The sequence below is a fragment of the Ambystoma mexicanum genome, chromosome 5q (assembly GCF_040938575.1).
Source record: "Ambystoma mexicanum isolate Mex_15411 chromosome 5q, UKY_AmexF1_1, whole genome shotgun sequence".
Classification (NCBI taxonomy): Eukaryota; Metazoa; Chordata; class Amphibia; order Caudata; family Ambystomatidae; genus Ambystoma; species Ambystoma mexicanum.
In genome coordinates, this window is record NC_090933.1 from 1,341,632,255 (window position 1) to 1,341,658,179 (window position 25,925).

The window sequence follows — 25,925 nt, forward strand, 5'->3', positions numbered from 1 at the left end:
ATCGGGCCAGCCGCCAGATAAGGGTGCGCAAAGCTATGCGTTTGCTAGGCATGATGGCATCTTGCATTTACCTGGTTCCTCATGCGCGCCTGCGCATGTGACTCCTGCAGTAGTGGTTGGCGAAACAGTGGTCTCGGGCAAGTGGTCAGTGCGACGATCTAGTGGTCGTTTTGCCAACACTAGTACAAAATCTTCACTGGTGGACAAGAGAAAATCTGTTGAAGGGGAAAACACTTCTACGATCCGAAGTACAAGCGATTGTCATGACGGACCCCTTACTCACTGGGTGGGGGGGCTCATACCTTCAACACACAGCTCAGGGTCTTTGGTCTCATGCAGCAGCACATAACCACATCAATCTGCTGTAACTACTGGCAGTATTCAAAGCCTTTCAGGTGTTCGAGTCTCACCTAGCGAACCAATCTGTACAAGTCCTGACAGACAGCACTACAGCGATGTTTTACATCAACAAACAGGGGGGCACCCGTTTTCCAAATCTGTCCAAGTTTGCGCAACAAATTTAGGAATGGGTTCTCAAACGGAAGATATTCCTATCGTCGCAGCACGTTCCAGGGGAACTCAACTCTCTGGCAGATTTATTGAGCAAAGATCCCCTAGCAGAAGAGCACGAGTGGCAACTCAAGGCATACATTAGTTTTCTGAAATTGATTAGCAGAGTTAACTAAATTATTCTTGATTAGCAAACACACCCATTTGATTAGCAATGTTGTACTAATAATTTTAATGTACCAGAAGTTATTTGCATCCAAAACATAAAATGAGCATCAATGCAGCATTTTTGTGTACTGCTGAAGTAAGATATTAGTGAGACGAATCAGGCCTTGCAAATTCTTTTAAAATTCTACTAGTACACCTGCAGGTTAAGTAATTTAGTTTACCTACTTGACCTAAAAGAAATGCACATGACCTATCGCAATGGGTGTCAATGTAAATGCCCTTTCTGTAAAGTAGTGGTCCATGTCACCTCAGCCCCACTTTGTTTGGCACACTGCTGTCAGCTAAGCGCAGTGAAACATTTGACATTTACTGCAAAAAATGATGTTACATAAAAAAACAACCCCTGCAAATGGGAGTGGGCGAGTGAACTTTGCGAGCTCTGTCTGAGTGTCTGTAAAAGGTTAGGTGCAACAAAAAAATAGTTATGATAAAAAGGCTCTGAAAACAGTTGTGCCAGTTCTTTCCTGCAGGTGCTAATATGCAATGCAATCATAATCGTAGAGCAAAGTAAGCTCTGGAGTCCAACTACAGCGTGTTGTATTGCAGGAGATATGTCGATATACAGTTTGGATGTAACGATTGATCATTCTTTTGCGTAAACATCTATTAAGCATTGTGTATTCTTTATGTTAGAGGAAAGAAAGTTAGAGACTAAGCAGAGTAGATGGCTGCAACTTCCCCCAATAAAGAAAAATCTAGTGGACACTGAGATTTAGATACACTAACCTAAATGTTTCTGTAATCATGGAGACAATGCAATGTTTTACAGAAGCAATACTGTAGTTATGCATTATGGAGCAACTTACATTTTTAGGAATGGAATTGCATGACTGGTTTTAATAAAAGTTACACATACTGGTCTTTGCCAAAGAGGATATAGATGGCTAATAAAAGTATCATCCAGATCACTTCTGTTTTTCAATTGTTTGAAGAAAACAAATCTTGCCTAGTATTCCCACACAGGCCTTTGGCACTAAAGGGTGGAGGAGATTATTACTATTGCACTCTCTCCATTAGCCCCTTTGAACTTTCAGTGAACAGAGAAGAGAGTAGCAAGAGCTTTGAGAGCCAGAGAGGTATTCAGGGTGAGCAGTGCTTTCATTGAGCTGGGTAACTTAAATAGCTGACTTTGCTACAGAAGTGTCAATTTAATTAGCAAACCAACAGAGTTGCGTATCAAATTGCTATGCAACACTGCTTAGTTTATGCCTTGCAACTACACGCAGGGGTCGTAGAACACCTCTTCTCTCAATGGGGTTTCCCCATAATAGACTTGTTCGCCACAAGCAAAAACAGTCAATGCCCAGACTTCACGTCCAGGTTCCCCCAGCCAAGCTCCAAGGGGGAACGGCCTAAGGATGAACTGGTCAGGGAAATTTGCTTACGCTTTTCCCCCCAACTCCTCTCTTGCGGAAGGTAGTAAACAAGATCCACTAAGAACAGATGACACATCATCCTAGTTGCTCCCATGTGGGCAAAACAACCCTTCTATCCACATCTGCGCAAACTGGCGATGTGCAATCTCCTCAAACTCACGTGCCCGTACAGTCTGCTCACTCAGCACGGGGGGATTAACAGTGCACCCTCAACCTCACTCAATGAACTTGGCAGCATGGCTCCTGAAGTCATAATCTGCCACAGAGATGTATGGATATCTTGAAGGAAGCAAGAAAGCCTAACACTAGGCAATGTTATTTTGACATGGGAAGGAGATTTGTAATTTGGTGCCCGTCTAAACAAATTAACCCCATTGAATGTACTCCTTCCCACATTCTAACTTAAATGCTCCATTTGCTAGATGCAGGGTTAGAACTCAACTCTTCAAAGGTCCACCTGGCGTCATCCAAGCATTCATGGAGGGAGTAAAGCGACTCCACCCTCCAATTTCAAACCCGCCGCCAGGATGGGATCTCAATGTTGTAGTTGCTAATCTCATGGGACCCCCTTTCGAGCCAATGCACAAGTCTCAAACACTTGACTGCCTCCTTAGTAAGATGAGTTGGTGAAATACAAGCATTGTCAGTGCAGGATCCTTTCTTTGTTGTACACAGAGACAAGCTGTTTTTACTTACTTACCCTAGGTTCTCCCCTAAGTTCATCTCTAAATTTCACGTAGACCAGTCTACTGAGCTACCGGCTTTCTTTCAGGAACCCACCAGCTCAGCTGAGGTCAAACCCCACATACTAGATGTGAGGAGGGTGGTCCTCTACTATGTAGACAAGAGCAGACCACTAAGAAAACAGATGAACTGTTTGTCTCCGTAGCACCAGGCAGAGTTGGTGTCCGCATTTCAAAGACTGCCATCTCCAGGTGGATAGTCAGTTGTATACAATTGTGCTATTCCCTGTCAAACAAGACACTGCCTTTTACGCACAGAGCTCACTCCACAAGGAGCACAGGAGCCACTCTGGCTTTCATTGCAAATGTCCCTCTAGACAGCATTTGGAAAGCAGCTACATGGAGCGCAATAAACACTTTCACTCAGCATTACTGCATTGACACTCATTCCAAGACAGATACAGAGGTGGGACAAGTGGTTCTAAGACATCTGTTCGCCCATGAATCTTCTCACATCCCGGCACCTTCTTTTAACACTGCTCGCTAATCTATGCACTGCATGTGATCTAAGCAGCTTTCACAAGCCACAGAAGGGCTACATTACTCACCGTAATCGGATTTCTGATGCTTGTATCTGCTTAGACTCACATGCGCCCACCTTTCCTCCACTCAGAGAGAAGGCGCATGGATGTTAATGAGCTTATGCGTATCTGCTTGGATACAACTGTACTCGCGCTACACGTCATGCTAACTCATGCCAGAAAAATAACATTCCAAGGGATTGTGTCCTCCGACGTATTCCTTATCTTGATAGATCATCTCCAGCTTGCTGGCCTCGGAAATTCTTTTTCAGTAGCGGGCGCTGCGTGTCGATGTCCCTCGAACCGATGTCCCTCGACAGCCTCCGTATCGGTGTCGACATCATCATGCGTATAAATAGACTCGCGCAGCGTCTGTTGCTCAGTTCCGTTTTTCCGCGCTTCGTGGGCCTCGGAATCGCGTTGCTCAGTTCGTTAGTCAGAGAATATATTATTCATTATTCCTCGAATACCAACTCTTACTCGATGCCTTCCTCATCCGAACCGACGACTCCACAGTCCGGCTTCAAAAAATGTCGAGACTGTGGAAAGAAAATGTCGTTGACAGATCCTCACAGGATCTGTTTGTGGTGCCTGGGATCAGAGCACCAATGTTCGGAGTGCGAGGACTGCATGTCCATGACGGCGAAAGCCTTGAAGGAGCATAAGGGGAAGCTTGAGAGAGGTAAGACAGTTAAAACTCCTTCGAAAGTTTCCTCTGCAGAGTCGAGACATTGGTCTGCTCGCCGACACAGGAAACATTCTCGGTCTAGGTCTCGAAGCAGTTCTCACCACTCTTCGAGATCCAAGCATTCAAGTAAGAGACGTCGAAGATCCCCCTTCCTCGTCTTCTGTTTCTCCGGAAAGAGTCACCTTCCCCACAAAACCTATCTCTCAGGCTGAGTGGGAGGAATTCCGTAAAAGGATGCTTAGCGTCTTCGAGAAAGCAGCCTCGACCCCCTCGAAGACAGCTGAGGTTGATACCCTGGGTGAAAGACCCGAAAAATCTAAACGCCGCGAGTCGTTGCACCCAGCGAAAGAAACTACTTGAGAGCGCCACGAACCCTCGAGCAAAGGCACTGCGCCATCGACGCCATCGTCGAAGGTCCCTTCGACACATAAATCTGCGTCATCGACGCCATTATCGAAGGGCTCATCGACGCATAGGTCGATCGAATCGACGCTGTCTTCGACGCCGACGTAGATGCCGAAAAAGAGCAAACCCACGGCCGTCACTACCTCACAGCCAGTGGTCATACCCAGAGCCTCTAGCATGACTTCGAGGTCATCGACAACCTAGAGTAGGATCCCGATCATCTTGATTTCTTAGAGGCCACTTCCAATCTTCTCGACGCCTTTTTCAGTGTTTTCGAAGCCTTTAACGTCCACGTCGATGACGTCAACGTTTTCCCAACCGATTATGACTCGTTTAGCCCCTTCTGCTCTGGAAATGGGATTTAAGCCATTTCCAAGGTCTGATCAATTCCGACCTTTGTCCTCAATTTATGAGGAAGGGGAGGATTCGGATCAAGAAAGACCCTTTGGGTTGCAGAGATCTGCAACACCAGAACCAGAGGAATTTACCTCTGAGGAAAATAGGTTGAAGGACCTTCGAGAATCCTTACATGAGGCAAGTGGGTTAGATACTTCCCCAGAAATAGAATTTGCCAAACCAGACCCAGGGGAACATGCTGAGACCCCTTACAGAATTTTAATGGCAAGAATTATAGAATTAATGGATTGGTCTACACCTTCACCTGCATTCCAACAGGATGACCTTGCAGACATTTTAGTTAAAGGCCCACAGGAGGATCCTGTGGTTCCATTTCACGCTGCATTACAAAGAAAAATATTGGCTAACTGGGAAACTCCTGAGGTTATCCCGGCGATTAACAAAAAGTTATCAGCCAAATATAGGATATCTACTACTGACCCTGAATTTTTGTCTAAACATCCAACTCCAGAGATTCTGGTTGTCCAAGCAGCAACTGCATCAGGCAGTAGATCGGCATACCCTACTGTTCCACAGGACAGGGATGACAAAAGATAGTCTATGGCTAAGAAAATGTTTTCTGCATGTAGCATGGCGTTGAAATCTATTAACGCTACTTGTACGCTCGCAAGGTTCAGCCATACACTTTGGGAGGGTGCTTCATCAGCGGCTGACTGCCTCCCAGAGGGAGAAGAAAGGGAAGCGTTTCTAAACATCATTAAGGATGGCAAAGACGCAATGCGCGAATCCCTTCAAACTGGCATTGATTCTGCTGACAGCATCAGTAGGGCCATGGCGGCAAGTACTACAACCCGCAGATTTGCGTGGTTGCGATCTGGGTTTGCTCCAGATGTACAAGCCAGACTTTTAAATATGCCCTTTGACGGCTCTTCTTTGTTTGGTAAGAAGGCGGATGACAGCCTAGAAATGTTACAGACACCCAAAGCAGCAGCAAAATCCCTGGGTGCTGCAATCCGTCAAACTCCATATCGCCCCTCAGGAACCTCTTGGAGAGGTAAGTCCTTTCGCTTTTATTCTGCATTCGGAAAAGGCAGAGGACAGTCAGTTCAAAGAGGTCAAAAAAGATTCATCCGAGGTGGACGGGGTAAAAATACAAAAGCCGCAGCAGCAGGTACCTCTTTACCCTCGGCACCTGCATCAGCCACCTCTAAATCACTCTGAGGACTCTCCTCACAAGACACCAGTAGGGGGCAGGCTAACTCCACATCTGACGGAATGGCAGGCTATTATGTCAGATGCTTGGGCATTGGAGACAGTTGCCCAAGGTTACTGCCTGCCTTTTCTATGCATTCCTCAGAGTCATCCACTGGGGAACAGCTCTCGGAAAGTTCCAGATCCGCTCCTCTTGCAGGAAATTGTAGACCTGCTGGAGAAAGGTGCCATAGAACCAGTACCTGTAGCGGAGAGGAACCCCCCCCCTACTTCCTAATACCGAAGAAGGACGGAGCACTGAGACCTATCTTGGATTTACGAGAATTGAACAAGTTCCTCAGGAAGGACAAGTTCAAGATGGTAACTCTTTCTCAGATCCTTCAGGCCCTCCAGCTCCAGGACTGGCTGGTATCTCTGGACCTTCAGGATGCTTATTTCCATGTGCCAATCCATCTCAAGCACAGGAAATACCTGAGGTTCGCAATTGGCGGCTCTCATTATCAATTTCGAGTTCTGCCATTTGGGCTGACCTCCGCCCCGAGGGTCTTCACCAAGCTAATGTCGGTAGTGGCGGCAAGTCTAAGGAGGGAAGGGATTCACGTCTACCCCTACCTGGACGATTGGCTGATCAGAGCTGTATCTCTGGAACAAGCTCAGATCCAGCTAGATTATGTCTGCCACTTCCTTCACAAACCGGGCTTCTCCCTCAATTTAAAGAAGTCACAGATGATACCATCACAGAGACTCCAGTTCATTGGAGTGGTCCTGGACACTTCCCTGGGAAAAGCCTCGCCACCAGAGGTGAGGGCTCAAGATATTCTGCAGATGGTCACCAAGTTTCCAGATGCCCAACGTCTCCCAGCCTTTGACTTTTTGAGGTTGCAAGGCCTCATAGCATTCTGCTCTATTTGGCAAATTCGGGCCTTCAGGTTGGCACTATCAAGAGCTATCTCGCAACGCTATTGATCTTCAAGCGCACTGCAGAGGAACCATCGTATTTCAAGTTACCCTTAGTAATACGATTTCTGAAGGGATTAACCAATGTCTATCCTCCAAGACCATTCCAGGTCCCCTTATGGGACTTAAATTTAGTCTTAAATTTCCTGATTGGTACTCCTTTTGAATCACTCCACTCTTGTTCACGAACGTTTCTCACCCTTAAAACTGTCTTATTAGTGGCATTGACATCTGCTAGAAGGGTGAGTGAATTACAAGCTCTATCTTGTAAACCCCCTCATACAATTTTTCATAAAGATAAAGTTGTCCTACAAGTGAAGACTAATTTTCTCCCAAAGGTGGTTTCTGAATTCCACATCACTCGGAAGATTACCTTGCCTTCATTTTATCCCCCTCCCCATCCGGGGAAAGAGGAAGAAAGGCTGCATAGGCTGGACCCAAGGCGGGCATTGAGCTTTTACATCAGCAGACTTGCTAGGATTAGGCAAGCAGACCAACTGTTCGTAGGTTACTCAGGGCACAAATTGGGATTACTGATAACAAAGCGGACCATTTCCAGATGGATTATTTTAGCCATTCTGGAATGTTACAAACTGGCAGGGAAAGAGCCTCCTCAAAATCTTAGGGCTCATTCAACCAGGGGTATCGCAGCCTATTCGGCCTTTCAAAGAGGGGTACCGATTCGAGACATATGTGCGGCTGCCAGATAGTCGTCTGCACATACCTTCACAAGATTTTACAACCTGGATTCCTCCTATAGCCAAGGGACTAGATTTGGCAAAGCTGTGTTGCACTCTGTTCACTCTTGAAGGGAAACATGGCAATTTTACTCCGACCTCCAGTTACACACCACTGCTATGGGAGTCTATCAAGATAAGGAATACGTCGGAGGAACATCCCATCGAAAGAACGTTACCAGGTAAGAAGTAACTTGTTCATCTGAGGGACCTTGACGCGTGAAGGACCATGGGTACAGTGGACGTCACTCTAGGGATAGTATTACTGGCACGCCCTGTCGACGTCCCTTTTTGAGTTTCGAAAACAACTGTAGTACTCCCAGGTTCCACTAGATGTCAGCCTATGCACAGCATGTGAATCTAAGCCGATACAAGCATCAGAAATACGATTACGGTGAGTAATGTATCCCATATATACATATTGGAAAGATCCTGTGTCTATTGAAGTATTGTATTTTAATGAATTTATATTGCTGTGAATGTGTTTAGTATACTGCTATTATTGAAATTAAATCCTTTTGTTTTATGGTCATACTGTATAGCGACTAAATTATGCATTTTACCTAAGAATATGTTTGGTGTATTTTAAGAAACTATTGTATTGTAAAGGTTATGTTGAATTAGTTCATACGCCATAAACAATTTAACCAAAATATTTGGTTGTTTGAAAAAAGAAAGACATTTAAATCCTCAATTATGGTTGGGTTTGCTTGCTTTTTAATTTGTAATACATAGATATTATTCACATTGGTGATATTTCTTTTCATTGGGTATTAGGTTTTCATTAGAGTTCATTTCCTGTTCTTTTTTGTATACTTTTGTGCAGACCGTTTGTGAATTAAATACATAAAAAAGAAAAGCTTTGGGGAAAGCACTTATTATTAAAAGATAAGTGTCACCAAACTGATTTTAATTTTGTTTAATGGATATATAGCTTTTATAGGTTACCATACTTAAACCGTTCCTTTTGGACTAGCTTTGTTTGTGCCACATATAAAACTTCAACTTGAGAAAATGACAATCTCCTCCAGAATCTGAGATATTTGTATCGTAAATTCCTTGTTGTTTAAAAAAGACAATACATTAAAAAGCCGTACATCGGCATAAACCTTGATATTGTATATAAGATTTCAGAATTGCATGTAATAATATGAAAATATCAAATAACTAACCTATTTCTCTCTTCCCCTCACGCCCTCTCCCCCTATCTCCTCTTTCCCCCCTCTCTCTTTCCCCCCTCTCTCTTTCCCCCTCTCTCTTTCCCCACTCTTTTTCCCCTCTCTTCCCCTCTTCCCTCTTTCTTTCCCCCCTCTTTCTCCCCCTCTCTCCCCACCGTCTCCCCCTTCTCTCTCGTTCCCCCTCGCTCTCTCGTTCCCCCTCTCTCTCTCCTTTATTCACTAATTGCCCTTCACATCTGTTTGTCTCTCTCCATGCCATTTGTGCCTTTGCTCCGCTTTTCTCCTTTTGTTTTTCCTCTCATTCCCTCTCTACACCCTGCTACAGTGGCAGACCGGGTACTGCGGAAGGCTCATAGACTACAGGACTGCCCTTTGCAGGTCTCCCCATACTATCACTTTCTCCACCCACAGGCGACAGCGGACCAAGAGCCTCCTCAGACAAACCCAGAGAGTGTGTCAGTCGAAGACCCAATGCCATCATCTTTCATAGATGTCCTGGAATCCTGGAAGCTTGAGATGTTGCGCCGCAGCCCTGAGCTGGTGGACATGCGTGAAACCTTCCCTGGGGTGGTGGTAGAGTTGGACAAGAATGGCGTGCGTATCTCAGGGCGAGAGAAGGATCAATGCCAGCAGGTTCAGGGGCGAATCCTGGTGGTCCTGAGGGCAGCTGCACAGTCACACATACCATACGAGACTCGGATACTAGAATTTGTCCAACGCAATGATGTTCGCGCACGCCTGGAAGACCTGCTCAGACGGACAGAGTCTTCGGCCACCTACATGGTTGCTGACTGCCTCCTGACTGTCAGTGCATCTTCTGTGCAGGCAGTGCGGAAGGCCTCAGCTGAGCTGAAGGAAGCACTGTGCGAATTCAGTGTTCCAGTGCCAGAGTCCTGCTTTTCTGTCCTTCACTCGGTTGAATTCCAGGAGCTTCAGGCCTCGCTCTCTTGCTGCTCGCTGTGGTCTGCCCACCAGGATTGCATTCAGGCTGTCTGTCTGCGTGAGTATGAGCAGGAGAATTGGCAGGCTCTGCAGGCCTTCTTGCAGCAGAGGGACCAGGAGGACACTGTCATCACCATGGAGCCAGCGATGTTGAGGCACCTGCAGCTTTACAACCATGAGTTGCTGGTCAGCATGTCCGAGGTGACCATCGAACCACTAGAGGGAAGAGATGTTACCGGCTTCAGGGTAAGGCCAGGCTCTTATATTCCTAGCTCTCCCAACCATCACCTGAGTCACCCATACAAAGTTTATCGCTTTCATCCTCTGAAAGACCACTACATAGTTCAGCACTTCGTTACATGAGTACATCACTGCCCTCACCCATATTGTTCTCAACCTTCCTTTTCTTACATTCGACCCGCTTCTGCTTCTTGAATAAAGAGCCCAGCTTTCGTTTCCCATACAGAGAGCATCCCGCTCACACATGCAACCCTTACAAACACAAATACTATATTTCTGCTCAGCTCTACCTCAGATGGTCTGTGGAGTATGTTTGTATCATACATGTTGTACAGGAGAATAGGAACGTAAACAGAGTTGCCCCATTGCAAGGTGCTTTAAATGAGAGCAAATAGATAAATGAGCAGGTCAGTCAATTCATGTTATCTTAGGGCCAAAAATTCCATAAAAGCTAGATACAAAATAAAATCTACTCTGAGCAATCGAAAAATAAATGCATAATCATCAATTAATCTTGGAACTAAACATATCCCAACAGTATTTAAAAAATGCGATAACATCTCCTGAATGCACATTGGGTATAAATCACATGAACAATTCTAAAAGGTCCCTAGCTAATCACTCTTGTTCCTAATATAAAGTTCCCTTTGTAAAAATCTGGACTGATCCCAAGCCACCGGCAAATAATTGACACATAAAAGGTATATAAAGGCAGGGCAACATTGTTGAAAACCAGATTCTTTCAGAATAATGTATAAATATGTCTTTCTGTGGGCACATTTTTGAGAAAAAATACAAAATGTGTAATGAAGGCACACACGGAGAAAATGGAGAAAACCTTGCCCCTCGCTTACAATCCTTCCATCTTCCTCTAGCATCATTGAGTTTTTGCAGATGAAAACTAAAATATTCAATAATTTAAATAAAGGGACCATTCCAGATATGCTCCTAATGATATGGCATTTATAACGCGCCTATACACAAGTGTTTCAAGGCGCGACGAGGCAGGGAGGGGGGAAACAGGGGGAAGACAGACAACGATCTTACTAGGCCAGGTGTCATTCAGATCGCGCAAGTGCGGGGGTAGGGGGAAGGGAAAAGTGCAAGGGGAAGGGGAGAGGGGGAAGTGCTGAACAGGGTAAGTAGAGTAAAAAAAAAAAAATAATACATAGGGCCAGCTGGTGGCAAGTGCAAGGTAAGCGCAGACAAGTGCTGGGAGGGGGGGGGGGCTGTAGGGGATGCAGAGACAGTCCCGCGGTGCTGGGGTTGCCAGGGAGGCAGTGCAAGTGGAGAGTGGCTGGGCCAAGGACCGAGGTCGGTGAGAGTGGCCCAGGTGCAGGTTCAGTGCAGTTTCAGTGAAGAATTAGCAGGGGAGAGGGAGAGAGAAAGCAGATGCAAAGAGGAAGGTTTTGAGGTGCTTCCGGAACCGAAGATGGTTCTCCTCAAGTTTCAGGGAGGCAGGAAGGCTGTTCCAGAGGGAGGCCCCAGCCGCAGAGAGAGATCTACCCCCAGCTCGTTGCTTCGAGAAGCGGCTGACCCTGAGGGAATTAGAGACAGATGAGCGAAGGGCTCGGGAAGGAACATATTTAGGAAGAGAGAGTTGAAGGTATTTAGGCCCCAGGCCCCAGAAGGCCTTGTGGACAATGCAGAGGGTTTTGAACTTAATCCTCGCAGCCACAGGGAGCCAGTGTAGAGATTTCAGTCCTGGAGAGATACGGTCCCTGGGCTTGAGGCCAAGGATAAGTCTCGCAGTCCTGTTCTGGATGAGTTGCAGAGGGCGGAGAGTAGAGGCAGGCAGATTAAGATAGAGGCTGTTGCAGTAGTCCAGCTTCGAGAGAACCAGGGCTCTGGAGACCGTGAGCTTCTGGGGGAAGGAGAGGAAGGGAAGAATACCTCTGAGGAGGTGCAGCTGGTAGTGAGACTTCTTAGAGACGTCAGTAATATGAGGAGAGAAGGAGAGTGTGGAGTCGAAGATGACCCCGAGGTTTTTTGCCATGCAGGTAGGAGCAGGAAGCGGGCCAAGAGAGGCTGGCCAGAGCGCTGCAGGGAAGGAGGAAGTGGGTGTGCCGATGAGTAGAATCTCAGTCTTACTGGCATTAAGGCAGAGGTCATTGGCGGCACACCATTCCTGGATAGCAGACAGACAGTCGGAGATGAGGGAAGGAGAGGAGGAGGCCGAGGGTAGCCTGAAAATGAGCTGGGTATCATCCGCATAGCACTGAAAGTTGGGGCAGAGAGTGGCGATGCGGTGGGCAAGGAGTGCCAGATACTGGTTGAAAAGCCAGGGAGAGAGATTAGATCCCTGGGGGACACCACAGGTAGAGAAGAAGATGTCAGAGAGGAAGGACCCCAGTTGGACCTGGGAGGGTCGGTTGGAAAGGAAAGAGGTCAGCCACGCCAGAGCCTGACCAGTGATACCCAGGTTATCACGGAGACGATTGAGCAGGATGGCATGGTTGACAGTGTCAAAGGCAGAAGAGAGATCGAGCAGAATGAGAACACACGGAGTGTTGGAGTCGAGGTTTGAGAGCAGGTCCTCACGGATGTTCAGGAGAGCAGTTTCCGTGCTTCTGGCAGCTCTGAAGCCAGATTGATGGTCGTGAAGACTACCAACAGATTCAGCATGGAGGTTGAGCTGGGAGATGGCCAGTTTCTCCAGGAGCTTGCCCAGGAAGGGAGTGATGGAGATTGGGCGATAGCTGGGCAGGCGGGGTCGGAAGAGGGTTTCTTAAGAAGAGGATGCACAAGGGAGTGCTTAAGGGGGGATGGGAAGACTCCAGAGGCGAAGGAGTGGTTGCAAAAATCAGCCAGGGCAGGAACCAGGGAGTCGATGTGGTCCTTGATAGTTTTAGAGGAGCAGGGGTAAACCTGTTTAGACGAGACTTTCATAGATCGGACTTGTCTGGAAACCTCGTCAGCGGAAAAAAGGGGAAAGGCAGAGAAGGAGGGAGGAGGGGTGGCTGCAGAAGGGCCAGAGGGAGAGCCAGGAAGAGATGGAGGGAGGTGATAGGAGGAGAGTGTGGACAGGATGTCCTGAGTTTTAGAGACGAAATGAGAGGCCAGTGCAGTGCAGAGGGCCTGGGAGGGGACAGGAGAGGTGGAGACTGCAGCAGGGTTGGCAAGCTCCTTGCAGATTTTGAAGAGTTCGGCCGAGTTGTTAGATGCAGCAGAGATGCGGGCTTGGATAAGGGCTCTCTTCTTGGTGAGAACGGAGAGACGGTATTGCCTTTGGAGCAGGCGGCAGGCCAGTTTGTCAGAGGATGTACATGAAGCACGCCATTTCCTCTCTGCCACCCTGCACTTGCGTTTTAGGGTGACGAGATCCGAGTCAAACCAGGAGTTGCATTTGGCTTTAGGCTTCAGGCGGATTCTCATGACAGGGGCAAGGATATCAAGACAATCAGATATAGCAGAGTGGAGTGTGGAGAGGGCTGTGTCAGGGTGGGAGTCAGCCGAAGGGGGGGGGGGGGCAAGAAGGTGGCAGCGAAAGCCTCAATTGACACGCGCTTCATGGGTCGGATGACCGAGAAGGCGGTTGGCAGAGATGAGGGTGGCTTTGCCTGTGGGGTAGGGAGGGTGAGGTGGGAGGATAGGAGAAAGTGATCACTCCAGGAGAGGGGAGTGGAGAGAGGGACGGAGAGGGGAAGGTCAGAAGAGATCAGAGCATCAAGAGTGTGCCCTGCAGAATGGGTAGGCCCAGACGGGAGAATAGAGAGTGAGAGAGAGTCGCAGAGGTCACGAAAGAGTCCAGAGGGGGGACAGGAGGCATCCAGGTGGATGTTGAAGTCACCAAGGAAGAGGAGTTGAGTGGTTGAGGCCAAGAGTGAGGAGGAGAGGTCAGCCCACTCAGAGAGGAAGGAGGAAATTTGACCAGGTGGCCGATAGATAGTAGCCACTGTAAGGGACTGGCTAGGAGAGAGAGAGAGTCGGCAGACAAGACACTGAAAAGAGAAGTAGATCTGCGTAGGAATGACAGTGGCAGGAATCCACTCAGGGAAGATAAGGGCCACACCCCCCCCCTGCACGGTTGGGCCTAGGCACGGAGAGGATCTTGTAACCGTCAGGTAGGAGTGTGTCAAAGCTGGTGACAGAGCTGGCAGTGAACCATGTCTCAGTGAGACCGAGGACATCCAGGTCCAGTTCCTCAAGAAGGTGACAGATATCAGAGGAATGTTTGATTGCAGAGCGAGAGTTAAGAGTGGCAATGTGGAGAAGGTTGCCATCCTTGAAGGACTTCTGGGGAGGGGTACAGATCAGAGGTATGCCCTGCGGAGGTGTAGAAGAAGGAGGCGAGGAAGGAGCAAGAGAGGGGGCAGGGAGTGGGGGTAGAGGCAAGGTAGCCGAGGACAGAGAAGGGGGATAGCAGGAGAGGAGAGGAAGTTGATGAGGCGTGGGAAGCGTCTATCAAAGAGGTGAAGGTTGGCCTGAGGGCCTTGGACCAAGACGGTCCCATTAGCGTAGACATTAAGGATGGCCTTAGAGGAGCGGAAGGGGGCCAAGAGGACATCCCAACTGGTGCCACCATTAATGGGTGAAGAGGAGAAAGGAGAGAGCACAGAGACCATATGAAGGGTCCATAGGTCAGGCGAAGGCACAAAAAAAGAGGATGTCAGTAAGAGTTTCCTTGGAGCAGGCATTAGTGTAGGTGTCAGCGATAGGGAGGCCTGGGTCGGAGACCAGGATGTCCTTTTTAAACTTTTTCCTACCGGATTTAGTGAGGAGAGCAGGATAGTCAATAGAGAAGCAGTTAGAGAAGATAGGCGAGATAGAGAGCACCATGGAATAGGAGGGAGTGGGGGGGGGAGACAGACAATATGAAAGCAAGAGGGCAGTGAGCGGCAAGGCCAAGTTGACCACGCATATTAGGTACACCCAGTGGAGATGCCACCTAAGTTTGAGAACCTGCGGGGGGAGAAAAACCCTAGTTTACCACATTTTAGAGAAACAACAGTAAATGCATATTAGGTACACCCAGTGGAGAGGCCACCTAAGTTTGAGAACCTGCGGGGGGAGAAAAACCAAATAGCCACAACTGGGGAGGAGAGTGAGGTGAAGGCACCATGCGCATGAGGTGAACAGGTGTAGGTGGGGTGGGCCGGCAGAAGCTGGAGATAGAAGGTGACACTGGCACCTGGCGTCCCCTGCGGACACCTGCAGACACACAGGGAGCCGCAGTCGTAGGAGCCGCCCTTTGCCTAAGGGGCCCTTGGCCTAGGGGGCTGCCGGGCAGGGGGGCTGCCCAGAGGGAGTGGGATATAAAGCAGGGGGAGAGGAAGGGGAGGGGGGTGTGGGCGGGAAGGGAGGCGGGAAGGGAGAGGGGAAGGAGGACCAGGAAGTGAGGAGGAGGGAGGGGGCAGGGGGCACCACAGACGCGCACGGAGCGCTAACGAGAAAAATAACATGAAACAGGAGGCTTAACTGGAGCCCAACGGGGCTAGGGAGGCAGCCTCAGCAGCAGGCCACACGGGGCTACGGCGACCGCTCGAACCCGCTCTGGCTCAACAAAGAAGCGAGCGTGGTGAGCGGTCGTACCGTAGTCCCAGAGCGGCTGCAAGGACAGCCAATCAGAGGGGGGGTGGGCGGGAAGGGAGGCGGGAAGGGAGAGGGGAAGGAGGACCAGGAAGTGAGGAGGAGGGAGGGGGCAGGGGGCACCACAGACGCGCACGGAGCGCTAACGAGAAAAATAACAAACAGGAGGCTTAACTGGAGCCCAACGGGGCTAGGGAGGCAGCCTCAGCAGCAGGCCACACGGGGCTACGGCGACCGCTCGAACCCGCTCTGGCTCAACAAAGAAGCGAGCGTGGTGAGCGGTCGTACCGTAGTCCCAGAGCGGCTGCAAGGACAGCCAATCAGAGGGGGGGTGGGCGGGAAGGGAGGCCGGAAGGGAGAGGGGAAGGAGGACCAGGAAGTGAGGAGGAGGGAGGGGGCAGGGGGCACCACAGACGCGCACGGAGCGCTAACGAGAAAAATAACAAGAAACAGGAGGCTTAACTGGAGCCCAACGGGGCTAGGGAGGCAGCCTCAGCAGCAGGCCACACGGGGCTATGGCGACCGCTCGAACCCGCTCTGGCTCAACAAAAAAGATGAATCAACTGGATTTTGTTTCTAAATTGATGTTATTTTTCATTAACGCCCTGTAAGATATTTTGGTCGTGTATAAATCATGTTGTTTCTTCTTCCAGTCATAAGTTTCTTGTTTGGAAATTAAATTAATCTCGATTGAAGCGGCTACTTTGGTTAGTTAATTTTCTGCTGCAATCACACATGGTATTTTATGTGCACTTTCGCTGGACATAATATAACCTGAAGTGTCTTGTTAGCATAGCTTTTGGATTTCTCCAGATTGATAAGTAGTGTAAAGTGGGCCACACCTTAGTGAACAGTGTTCAGTACTCTGTGCACATTAAAATTAGGAGCGGTTTGTGGTGAGCCAAGCAGTCTTTTGCAAACACTGTAGCTTGCTTTTATAATTAGTACTCCATGCGCCTTCCCCATATAGGCAACACGTTTTCCTTTGGCGTCATATGCTCTTAAAATGAATTTCCCTGGTTGAGCTGTAATAGTAAGCAAAATTAAAAATGACATCAGTTGCTTGTCATTTTGCATTCTGGTTTGTCATAGTATTTGGCTTAAGAGTCGGACCAAATCGCATGCCCACATAATCAGTGCATTGCATTTGTAAGCAGCCATGACTTGAATCTTTTGTTCAGAGAGAAATGCATAGTGACATATATGGCAAAACCTCAGTCAAACCAAGGTCAATAATATCTGTGTTTCCATAAATCTCTGCAGTGATTTGGGATCCTAGCCAACAGGACACAATCATCCACATATGCCAAAACCGGAACCCAACTCCATTTATCATCGGAACAGCTGCTTGCAATTCTAGTAATGTCGATTAGATTAAGTTGGCATATAAATTAAAATACCAGTGGGCGCCCCGGTGCTATGCTAATGGACAAAGTGGTGGCTTCTTTTAAAGCCATTTTTATTCACATTGCAGCACATTTTTATTCATGTAACTCAATCCGCATGACCGGTTTGTTTCTGCTGATGCCAGTAGAATGTAAAATGGTCAAAAGATTGGGTAAGTTAAAGGCAGTTTATAAATCTGTGTGCCAAGTCTTGTTAAAATCAATTTGCCAAAGATTTTAAATGAAGAATCAAGCACCTCTGTCAGACTTCTTAAATGTCAGATCCATATCTTTCCAGGAAATAGGGTACAAACCTGATGCTATTTTAATTTTAAATGTATTGCATATTAAAGGACACCAAAATCTGGAGTTACCTTAAATAGTTCAGCCATTGTAACATCTAGATCTGTTTTAAATAAATAATCTTTATTGAAAGTGTAAGGAATAATAACAATACCTATTAATAACATTGCAGAAATGCACAATATGAAAGAAAGATAAAAAAATAAAAAGGCACTAATCATAAAGTGGTCCAGGGGAGTTTAACAATGAGGGCTTGGAACTAGTAGTTGGGAGAGTAGGACGATACAAATGATACATAGAGAGGTTAAGTCAAAGTGAATTTTGCAATGGGATTGAGGAGCCCATACAAAGACAAACAAGGGGGAACAGACTGGAAACCATCACGAGAACAAAGGGAAGAAAAGGGAGAGGTGTTTACAGCAATAGAATACATGATAATTCTGGTAAATATATTTGAGTAAAGAGAAAGGTATCAAGCATTGCCTTAGAGAGATTAATATAGAGGAACACCAGTATAACAATTCAGGAGCCATGTGCAGATGCATTAAAACAATCTAAATAACGAATGAAAAACGCCCATTTGGCATTATACTTCGCTCCATCCTCTGTAGGTGACGAACGTTGTTCCACCAGCCTTTGGTTGAAAGGTCATGCGAGTTCTTCCAGTTGGAGGTGATAAGCTTCAGAGCAAGGGCGGTAAACAAATCATAAAGCTTGGCAGAGGTTTTCAGTTCAATGTTCTTAACTGTCAGGCTACCCAGGACAATATTCAAAAAGGAAAGTGGGACATCTACAGAAAAAATGAGTTTGAGAAGCTTCCAAACAGCTTGCCAAAACGTAAACACATATGGACAACTGAAAAACATGTGTTTATAGGGGGCAGAAGCAGCACCGCACGACAAGCATTTATCAACCTCTTTTTGGGATTTGTATAGCTTCAGGGGGGTAATAAATGCTCTGTTAAATGTTAAAGGTATTTGTACCGTGCACCGTCACCAACGGAGTTGGTCCCTAGGCGCTCTGGCGGATCTCCAAACGATAAGGTGGGATGGGTTAGTAAGGTGAAGAGGGAGTAGGATAGTGAGAGGAGTGGTGTTCTGTTGGCAGCTTCTACTCGGTATACACTGGGTGCTGAGCTTTGGTGTGGGTATTGGATCGGTGTCAGTCCACGTGTGCTGTTGGTGCGGCTTGTGTTGTTGCAGTGTTGTGAAGTGTGTGCTGCTTGTTGTGCGAGAGATGGTTGTGTGAGTTTTTGAGTGAGATGTATGCAGAGAGCTTGAGCTTATATTGGTTAGTGGGTTACCTGACATTTAGCATGCTAACATTCACAGTTTTGTCTAAGTGTAGCACTTGCTGACCTTCACAATCCTATCTAGATGCGACGCAGGCTAATGTTGAGAATTCTATCTAGATGTGGGCATGCTAACACTCACAATCCCATCCAGATGCCACGCAGGCCAATTCTCACAATTTTAAGTGTGACACATGCTAACATTCAAGTGTCACCTAAGTGCGGGCATGCTAACATTCACAATCTTCTCTAGTTGCTACGCAGGCTAATGTTTACAATTCTAAGTGTGGCACATGCTAACATTCACAATCTTCTCTAGTTGCTACGCAGGCTAATGTTTACAATTCTAAGTGTGGCACATGCTAACATTCAAGTGTCACCTAAGAGCGGGTGAAAGAAAGATATTCGAGAAATATATGAAGTGCATCCAAGCAAGAATTAACCAACTTGTTATAAAAGTTGAAATCTGAGGTAGGTATGGGGAAAAGTTATTGCCGTTGTTGAAAGAAGCATGGCGGGGCAATTAACAATTTGTTGAAAACATTTGATACCCTTTTTTAACCAAGTTTTGCCATGTTAAGTTCTGTTGTTAATGTTAACATTTTTGTTGAGCAATGGGGAAAGGTTCATTGAGGGGGTTTTAATATGGGGAAAAAGAAAAGTTCTTAGTGCAGATATGGAGGCCTTAGTAGGGTCAGATGGAGCCGTAGAAGAGTAGTTGAAAACCTAGATGAGGTCGGTTGGGTTAACGGGGAAAGCCAAGTTTACTTCCAACAAGCACCAGGAAGGAATATTAGGGGAATCATGGGGAGTAAACCAGCAGCGGGATTGTTTGAGGAGAAATGCTGAGTGATAAGATTTGAAGTCTGGGAACCAAACCCCTCCCCTATCCTACAGGGCTGTTAACTTGGCGACAGAAATCCTTTTACTCTTACCTTGGCCCCATAAGAAATCAAGTAGGATGAAATGGATGAACTTGAAAAATGTCAGAGATAGTGGGACCGGGAGAAGTTGCAAATAATATAGAACGATGGGGGACAACACTGTCTTAATAGTGTCAAGCCGACCCCACCAGGATAAATACAGGGGAGACCATATTGATGTAAGCTCTCTGAGTCTATCCAATAATGTTTGTGTGTTGATTTTGATAGTTTCACATAACGAGGGGGCAAAGCGAATACCAAGATATTTAATAGAGTTCTGACACCATTTAAAACCAAAGACATCTAAATTGTGTTTCAGACAAAAAGAGTTGAGGGGTAATATTTCAGATTTATCTTTGCTGAGTTTGTAGCCGGACACTTGAGCAAATGAGGGGAGGTGGAGTTTAGGATTTCTAATGAGCATGAGAATATCATCGGCATTTGCTGCAATTTTAATGAACGATTTCCCCCAGGGATGTTTCTATCTGATCTAATAAGTTCCAGCAGTGGTTCAAGAGAGAGAATATAGAGAATGGGGGAAAGAGGACAACCTTGTCGTGTGCCTCTTTATAAGGGAAAAAGGATGATGATTGCCCAGTCGAAGATTTGGGACTTGAGTAAAGGAGTTTAACAAGGGAAATAAACTGTTGACCGCATCCATGCCATCGGAGGGATTGAAACATAAAATCCCAGTTGACTCAAAAGCTTTTCCCTGATCAAGTGCTATGGCAGCATATCCATGTCTATCCTTTTTATCCTTGGAAACGACATGAAGGGTATCGAGTAATAATCTAGCATTTTCAGAAATTGTCCGTCCTTTTACATATCCTACTTGGTCGGGTTTAATCAGGGCAGGTTGTGATGATTCGATTCTATTGGCAAGGATTTTAGCAAAGCTTTTGCTTTCAACATTAACAAGGGAGATGGGTTGGTAGTTGCTAGGAAGAGTGGGATCTTTCTCAGCCTTAGGGAATAGTATAAGAAGAGCTTCAGAAAAAGAGCCAAAGAAGGATGTTTGGGATATTAAGTGGGAGAATAGCGATTTAGGTTTAGGGGTAAGGGAGTGGGCCAGACTTCCATAGAATTCAGTAGAAAGACCATCAGGCCCAGGGGCCTTGTCTCTGCCTAATCCCTTGATGGTGCAGGAGATTTCTGGAAGTGAAATGTCTCCATCTAAATGAGAGAAATCAATGTGCGGATACAAATGTCTATTGATACTATTTAGAAAAGAGTCCGTATTCTCTGAGGGGATAACAGAGTCGGGAGTGTATAAATCCGAATACATTTTTTTAATAGAGTTTAAGATGTCTGCAGGGTGATTGAGAGAGGAGCCAAGTGCGTCTTTAATAAGAGATATGTATGATCTGTCTTTCCGGGTTTTGAGATGAGTGGCAAGTGATTTACCGGCTTTGTTGGAATTTTGGTCTTATATTTTAGAATAGTCCCTGCAGCAAGATCAGTAAGCTCATTGTTAATTTGAAAGCGTAAAGCTAAGACTTGACACAGGTTTGTAGTATTAGAATCCTGCTAATAAAGTTTTTCAGCATTGGTCAGTTGGATATAAAGATCGTCAAGTGCTTTTTACGTAACTTTTTTTTTTTGGCTGAATATGCTATGATATGGCCTCTCAGCGCTGCCTTAAACGCATCCCAATTATTCACAACTGAAGTGTCATGGTCATGGTTTACAGCGAAGAATTGTTGGAACAATTGAACAGATTCAGTAAACTGCGGATCTTGTAGTAAGCAGTTGTTAAATTTCCATCTTAATGACAATTTTTTGATATCTTCAAAATTAAAGGAAGAGCAGACAGGGGCATGATCGGAAATAATAATATTAGAAATCGATGAGTCAATAATAGTGTGCGTAATAGATTTGGAAGAGAAAATGTAATCTAGGCGGGAGAGTGCGTTATGTGGTGGCGAATGAAATGTGAAGTCTAATTGTGTAGGGTGGGACAACCTCCATGAGTCAACAAGACCTGTCTCTGCAAAGTACCCTAAAAAGGATTTGTGGGCTTTAGATGCTTTAAAAACTCAATTGGACTTCTGATCTAGGAATGGGTAAAGGACCTGGTTAACATCTCCACACACAATGAGATTAGCAAAACCATTTTGGATAATCATTTGTTTGATGGATATCCAAAAGCTTGGATAAGGCAGGATGGGACCGTAAATATTCAAAATGGAAACATGCACAGATCCTATGAAATGCTTAACCCACATCCAGCGCCCATTGGTATCCGCATCACGGCCCAATATCTCGAGTGATAGTTTCTTGCTGAGAAGTATAGTGACACAATTTTCTTCCCCCAACTGCCGGACTAGCAATAACCTCCTTGACCCAAAGGCATTTGAGCTTCAACGCTTCAAGATTTGATAGGTTGGTCTCTTGTATGCATGCCAGTGAGGGCTTGAATTTATTGAGATGTTAAAATCTTGCATCGTTTTATAGGGTTGTTGCAACCCTTAACGTTTCAAGTGCACATTTAAATAACATAATAGCTATTAAGTAAATGTTGGGGCATAATATAGACAAATAATGAATATAAAATGCAAGCAAAGATTAATACAAAGTTCAATGATCGAATAATATGAATTAATGAAATTAAGTTTAGGATGTAACCTCCCATGACAAGGGGAAAACATGAACGGAAGACACAAAAGGATAGTGGAGTGGGGAAGGGGAGTCTGGCCAAGGATTGCAGATAGAGGGCATTGTAGTAAAAAATACAGAACAGCCGCCTATATAACATGAAAAAGACAAGAAAAAGAAAATGATCAGACCGGGAAGTAGGAAGAAAGAAGGGAGAAAAAGGCAAAAAGGAGTGGGTGACAACCAACCGAGCCATCAACAAAGGGAAAGTACGACTCTCAGCGGAAGATGAACTCCATGACGGCACCCGACTCGCCATCAATATGACAACAAATGTATAATGGCTGTGAGAAAAGATAAAGTTGAGCAGAGGAGAGAAGAACATAACCAGAAGGCAAGCTACTCATGTTCCAGAAGAGGTTGAGGCGTGAGCCGGAGAGGACGTGTCCATGCCTTCTGTCTTAATAGAGCGGATATATGCCTTTAGATCAGCTGGATTGTCAAACATGGCCGTACATCTCTCATAGGTGACATTAAAGGAGCATGGGTGATAGAAACCATATTTGATGATGTTGTTTTAAATGCAGAACGAAAGGATAAGAATTATTTTCTACGAAGAGCAGTACTTCTTGCTACATCTAGAGAGATGTGAATCTTGCTTCCATGCCAAGTGAGAGAGCCTTTCTCCTTACTCGTTCAAATGATTAGCTGAAGCTGAGAATAGTCCAGCAAGTAGAATATTAGAGTTCTGGGTGGCGATTAGGGGATATAGAACATCTTACGGGACCAATGCAATGAGCTTGCTGAATATTAAAAAGAAAACCGACAATGTGTTAAATAAGAGCATACATAGCGATGAGTTGCTTAGATTTCAATTGGTTGTACTCTTTCTATTAGGATTGTCTATGCCTTCACAGTGCTTACAGTCTTATCACTTCGTTTCAGTCAAAATCCTCAACACCTTTAACGTTTCCTTGCCTTGCCTTTTGTCCTTTACTTGCTATGCGCTGTCTATCTATGAGAGTATATTCCTTAGTATGAATATCCCCTTCTCTCATCCAACGTGGGTGTTAGGAAGTAGCCCAGTTCGTTTCAAAACAGTATTTACAGCTTCCAAGGACACCCTTTATGGAGAAACTAGAGTATAATATATTGTTAAAGCAGTGTAATAAGCACTTAGCTTTTGGACGTCAATAGAAGAGAGCCTGAAGTAAACACAGCGTTCTGATGGTGGCGCTGTGTTTGCAAAGCTGCCGACGAGGCACGAGCCGTGCACTCTGTTACCAGTGCTTCTGATTGTCTCCACAGGCGGAGCGGCTTCTGTCTTGCACCACAAACAGGAGGGGCTTGGGATTGCCCACCAAAGCGACCGCAACCCGTCACAGCAGCAGAGCTGGAAAAAGATGATGAAAACGGGCAGAAAGGTTGTTAGCGGGCCGTATTTATAAACTGGTGAGTCAGAGCAGCGGAACTAGGCGCCCATCATCCACGGCTCCTGGCCACGCCCCCCTAGGTCTGGGTTTTTATTAGATTTAAAAATTTTAGTTTCCTTATATGCTAAAAATAAATGTTTGGGGCATTAGTGCCTATAAACAATGGATGCTGCATATTTAGCGAGAGAATCTTGGTGGTTTCACAAAATGGGCAGCACTGCACAGACACATCCCAATGCTATTATTATTATCTCTTAAAAGGGTTCGTTTTTAGCTCTTTTCTATAATTCTATCCCAACGTATTTTGTGACGATTGGTTGAAAGGTTACCTCCCTTTTTTAGTATTCTTTAATAAAATCACCATGAGCGATTATTAAGTCTTAATAATAGGGCTGTGTGGCCCCTATCCTGTCTAGCAGTTACTTGTAAATCATTGTCCCGGTCAGATAGCTCGGCAGCAATGTGCTCGCCTTGGAAGCCAGACGACACAAAGCAACACAGGTTCGATACCCGGGTCCGCGCTTAGAAACCTCTGGGTATTAAGCGCGTTATAAATACGCAACTAAGATATTCCTGTAACAGCGCCTCAATGCCCTCGGGCTATGTGATCGCTTTAAAAATGCAAAATAAAAAAAAATATTAATAAATTGATTAGTCTTCCAATCTTTGGTGGTGACAAAAATTAAATCAAATATTGTCACTGTTATGGCCTATAAACAATGCCTTTAGGAAAACACCCATTTGTAGACTGTAATCCCCATTTGAAAAATGATTTATGTAATAGACACCCGGATGAATCTCCCAGCAATCATTCATAATCTGCCTTGGTAGACAAATATCTTCATTAGTATCATATAACCCCTCAGGGGTGAAGTCCACAATTGAGTTACAATTCCCCACCTGTAACTAATATCAGTGAAGGCAATTCTTTCTCAGATAATTCACCTAGAAGGTATGTTAATTTCTGAAGGAACATAGCTCTCTGACTTCTGAGAAGAGTGTGGTGATGGACCCTTTAAGGCTGCGAGTCATGAGGTGGTCATGACGTACTGCGACTAAAAGGAGCCTCACGCCGTTTAGTATGCCAGCGGACTCCATGAATGGTGTACCTCTGTCCGGCGCATTATTTTGGGTAACGCTGTGTTCACAGCACTGTTCCTCTGTAACCCGTGTGGTCACGCATTTACTTTTGTCTTAAGTCTGTGTGATCATGGCACCCCTGCTGCCCATGTGATCACACTGGCAAACTTCCAACTATGTGCTCACAGCAACATCATTACCATCGGGCAAGTCTAGGTGCCCACGGGCTCACCCACAACAGAGAGCTGTAACAATTGACCAAAACAGTCTGATTCTCTTGATTGGGTACTCCCTATTTTTTTGTTATCCGGGGCTCGACTTTGCACAGCGGGAGACTAATAAAGCAAACTGGCAAAACAGGACAGATTGACTACCCCTCTCTTTTTGTCCCTAAGTGTCTACCTGTCAGTAAATTGACAATCTATTCTTATAATAGATAATTCAATACATTAATACATAAACATCCCATTTTATTCAATGTTATGCATTTCTAAAACCAACTTAAAAACCACTATAAAATGGTGTACACATATAAGACTTCAAAAAACACATCTAATATACTCACAGTACAATTATTTCAATAAATACCTATTTGTGACATAAATCAATGAAAAAACAAATCAATTTGTTTGGGACAGATGCTTCCTGGATTTGTCAGACTAATGATCGACCAATGACACCTATGGTCTTACACTTGTAAGTGAATACATATACTCGGGGAAGAGAAACGGGTTTTTTTGTTTGTTATATAAAGCCTCTCTGTGTTTATTCATCAGTCATTTTGATTGTGTTCAATACTATAACTCATATGGAACCAGGGCCTCATAGACTCATACTACGCACTCTCGGATGTTGTTGGTCTAATTAATATATGGGCCATCTTCAGGACAAAGAACCTAATTTTTCAAGAATTCAATTCTTCCCAAGTATGATGCTTCTTTACTTTGAATCTGTAATTCACTATGTTTGATTAGGGACGTTGAGAAAGTTCCATCTGGCAAACTCAGTAAGTATTCAGTCCAGATTTTCAGGTGCTACACACTACCTTTTATTTTTTCTTCCTATTCTGATCCACATAATGATAGAATCGATGCAGTTATTTTCATATTAACAGTTCTCAATGTTGCTATAAGTCTGCAGTCATTTCATTATTCTTAGAGGGCTGCTTGACTTGGGCCCTGGGTACTCCTCGTGGTTAGTTCCAAAATTCCCTCGATGGGTGAGATGGCTTAATCGGTTTTTCAGAAAATCCTCTAGACCTGTGTTCATATGAGAATTATGCCCCAGCGGTT

The 25,925-nt window shown here is 45.6% G+C and overlaps 1 protein-coding gene across 3 annotated transcripts in view; it reads left to right on the forward strand.

Moving 5' to 3' along the window:
• PARP10 (poly(ADP-ribose) polymerase family member 10) overlaps nucleotides 1-25,925 on the forward strand; it is a 453,575-nt gene that overhangs the window by 153,239 nt on the left and 274,411 nt on the right. For all 3 annotated transcript variants that reach the window (XM_069621970.1, XM_069621969.1, XM_069621968.1), the window contains exon 5: nucleotides 9,238-10,100. In XM_069621970.1, coding sequence (XP_069478071.1) covers nucleotides 9,238-10,100 — 863 coding nt within the window. The remainder of the gene's footprint in view (nucleotides 1-9,237; nucleotides 10,101-25,925) is intronic.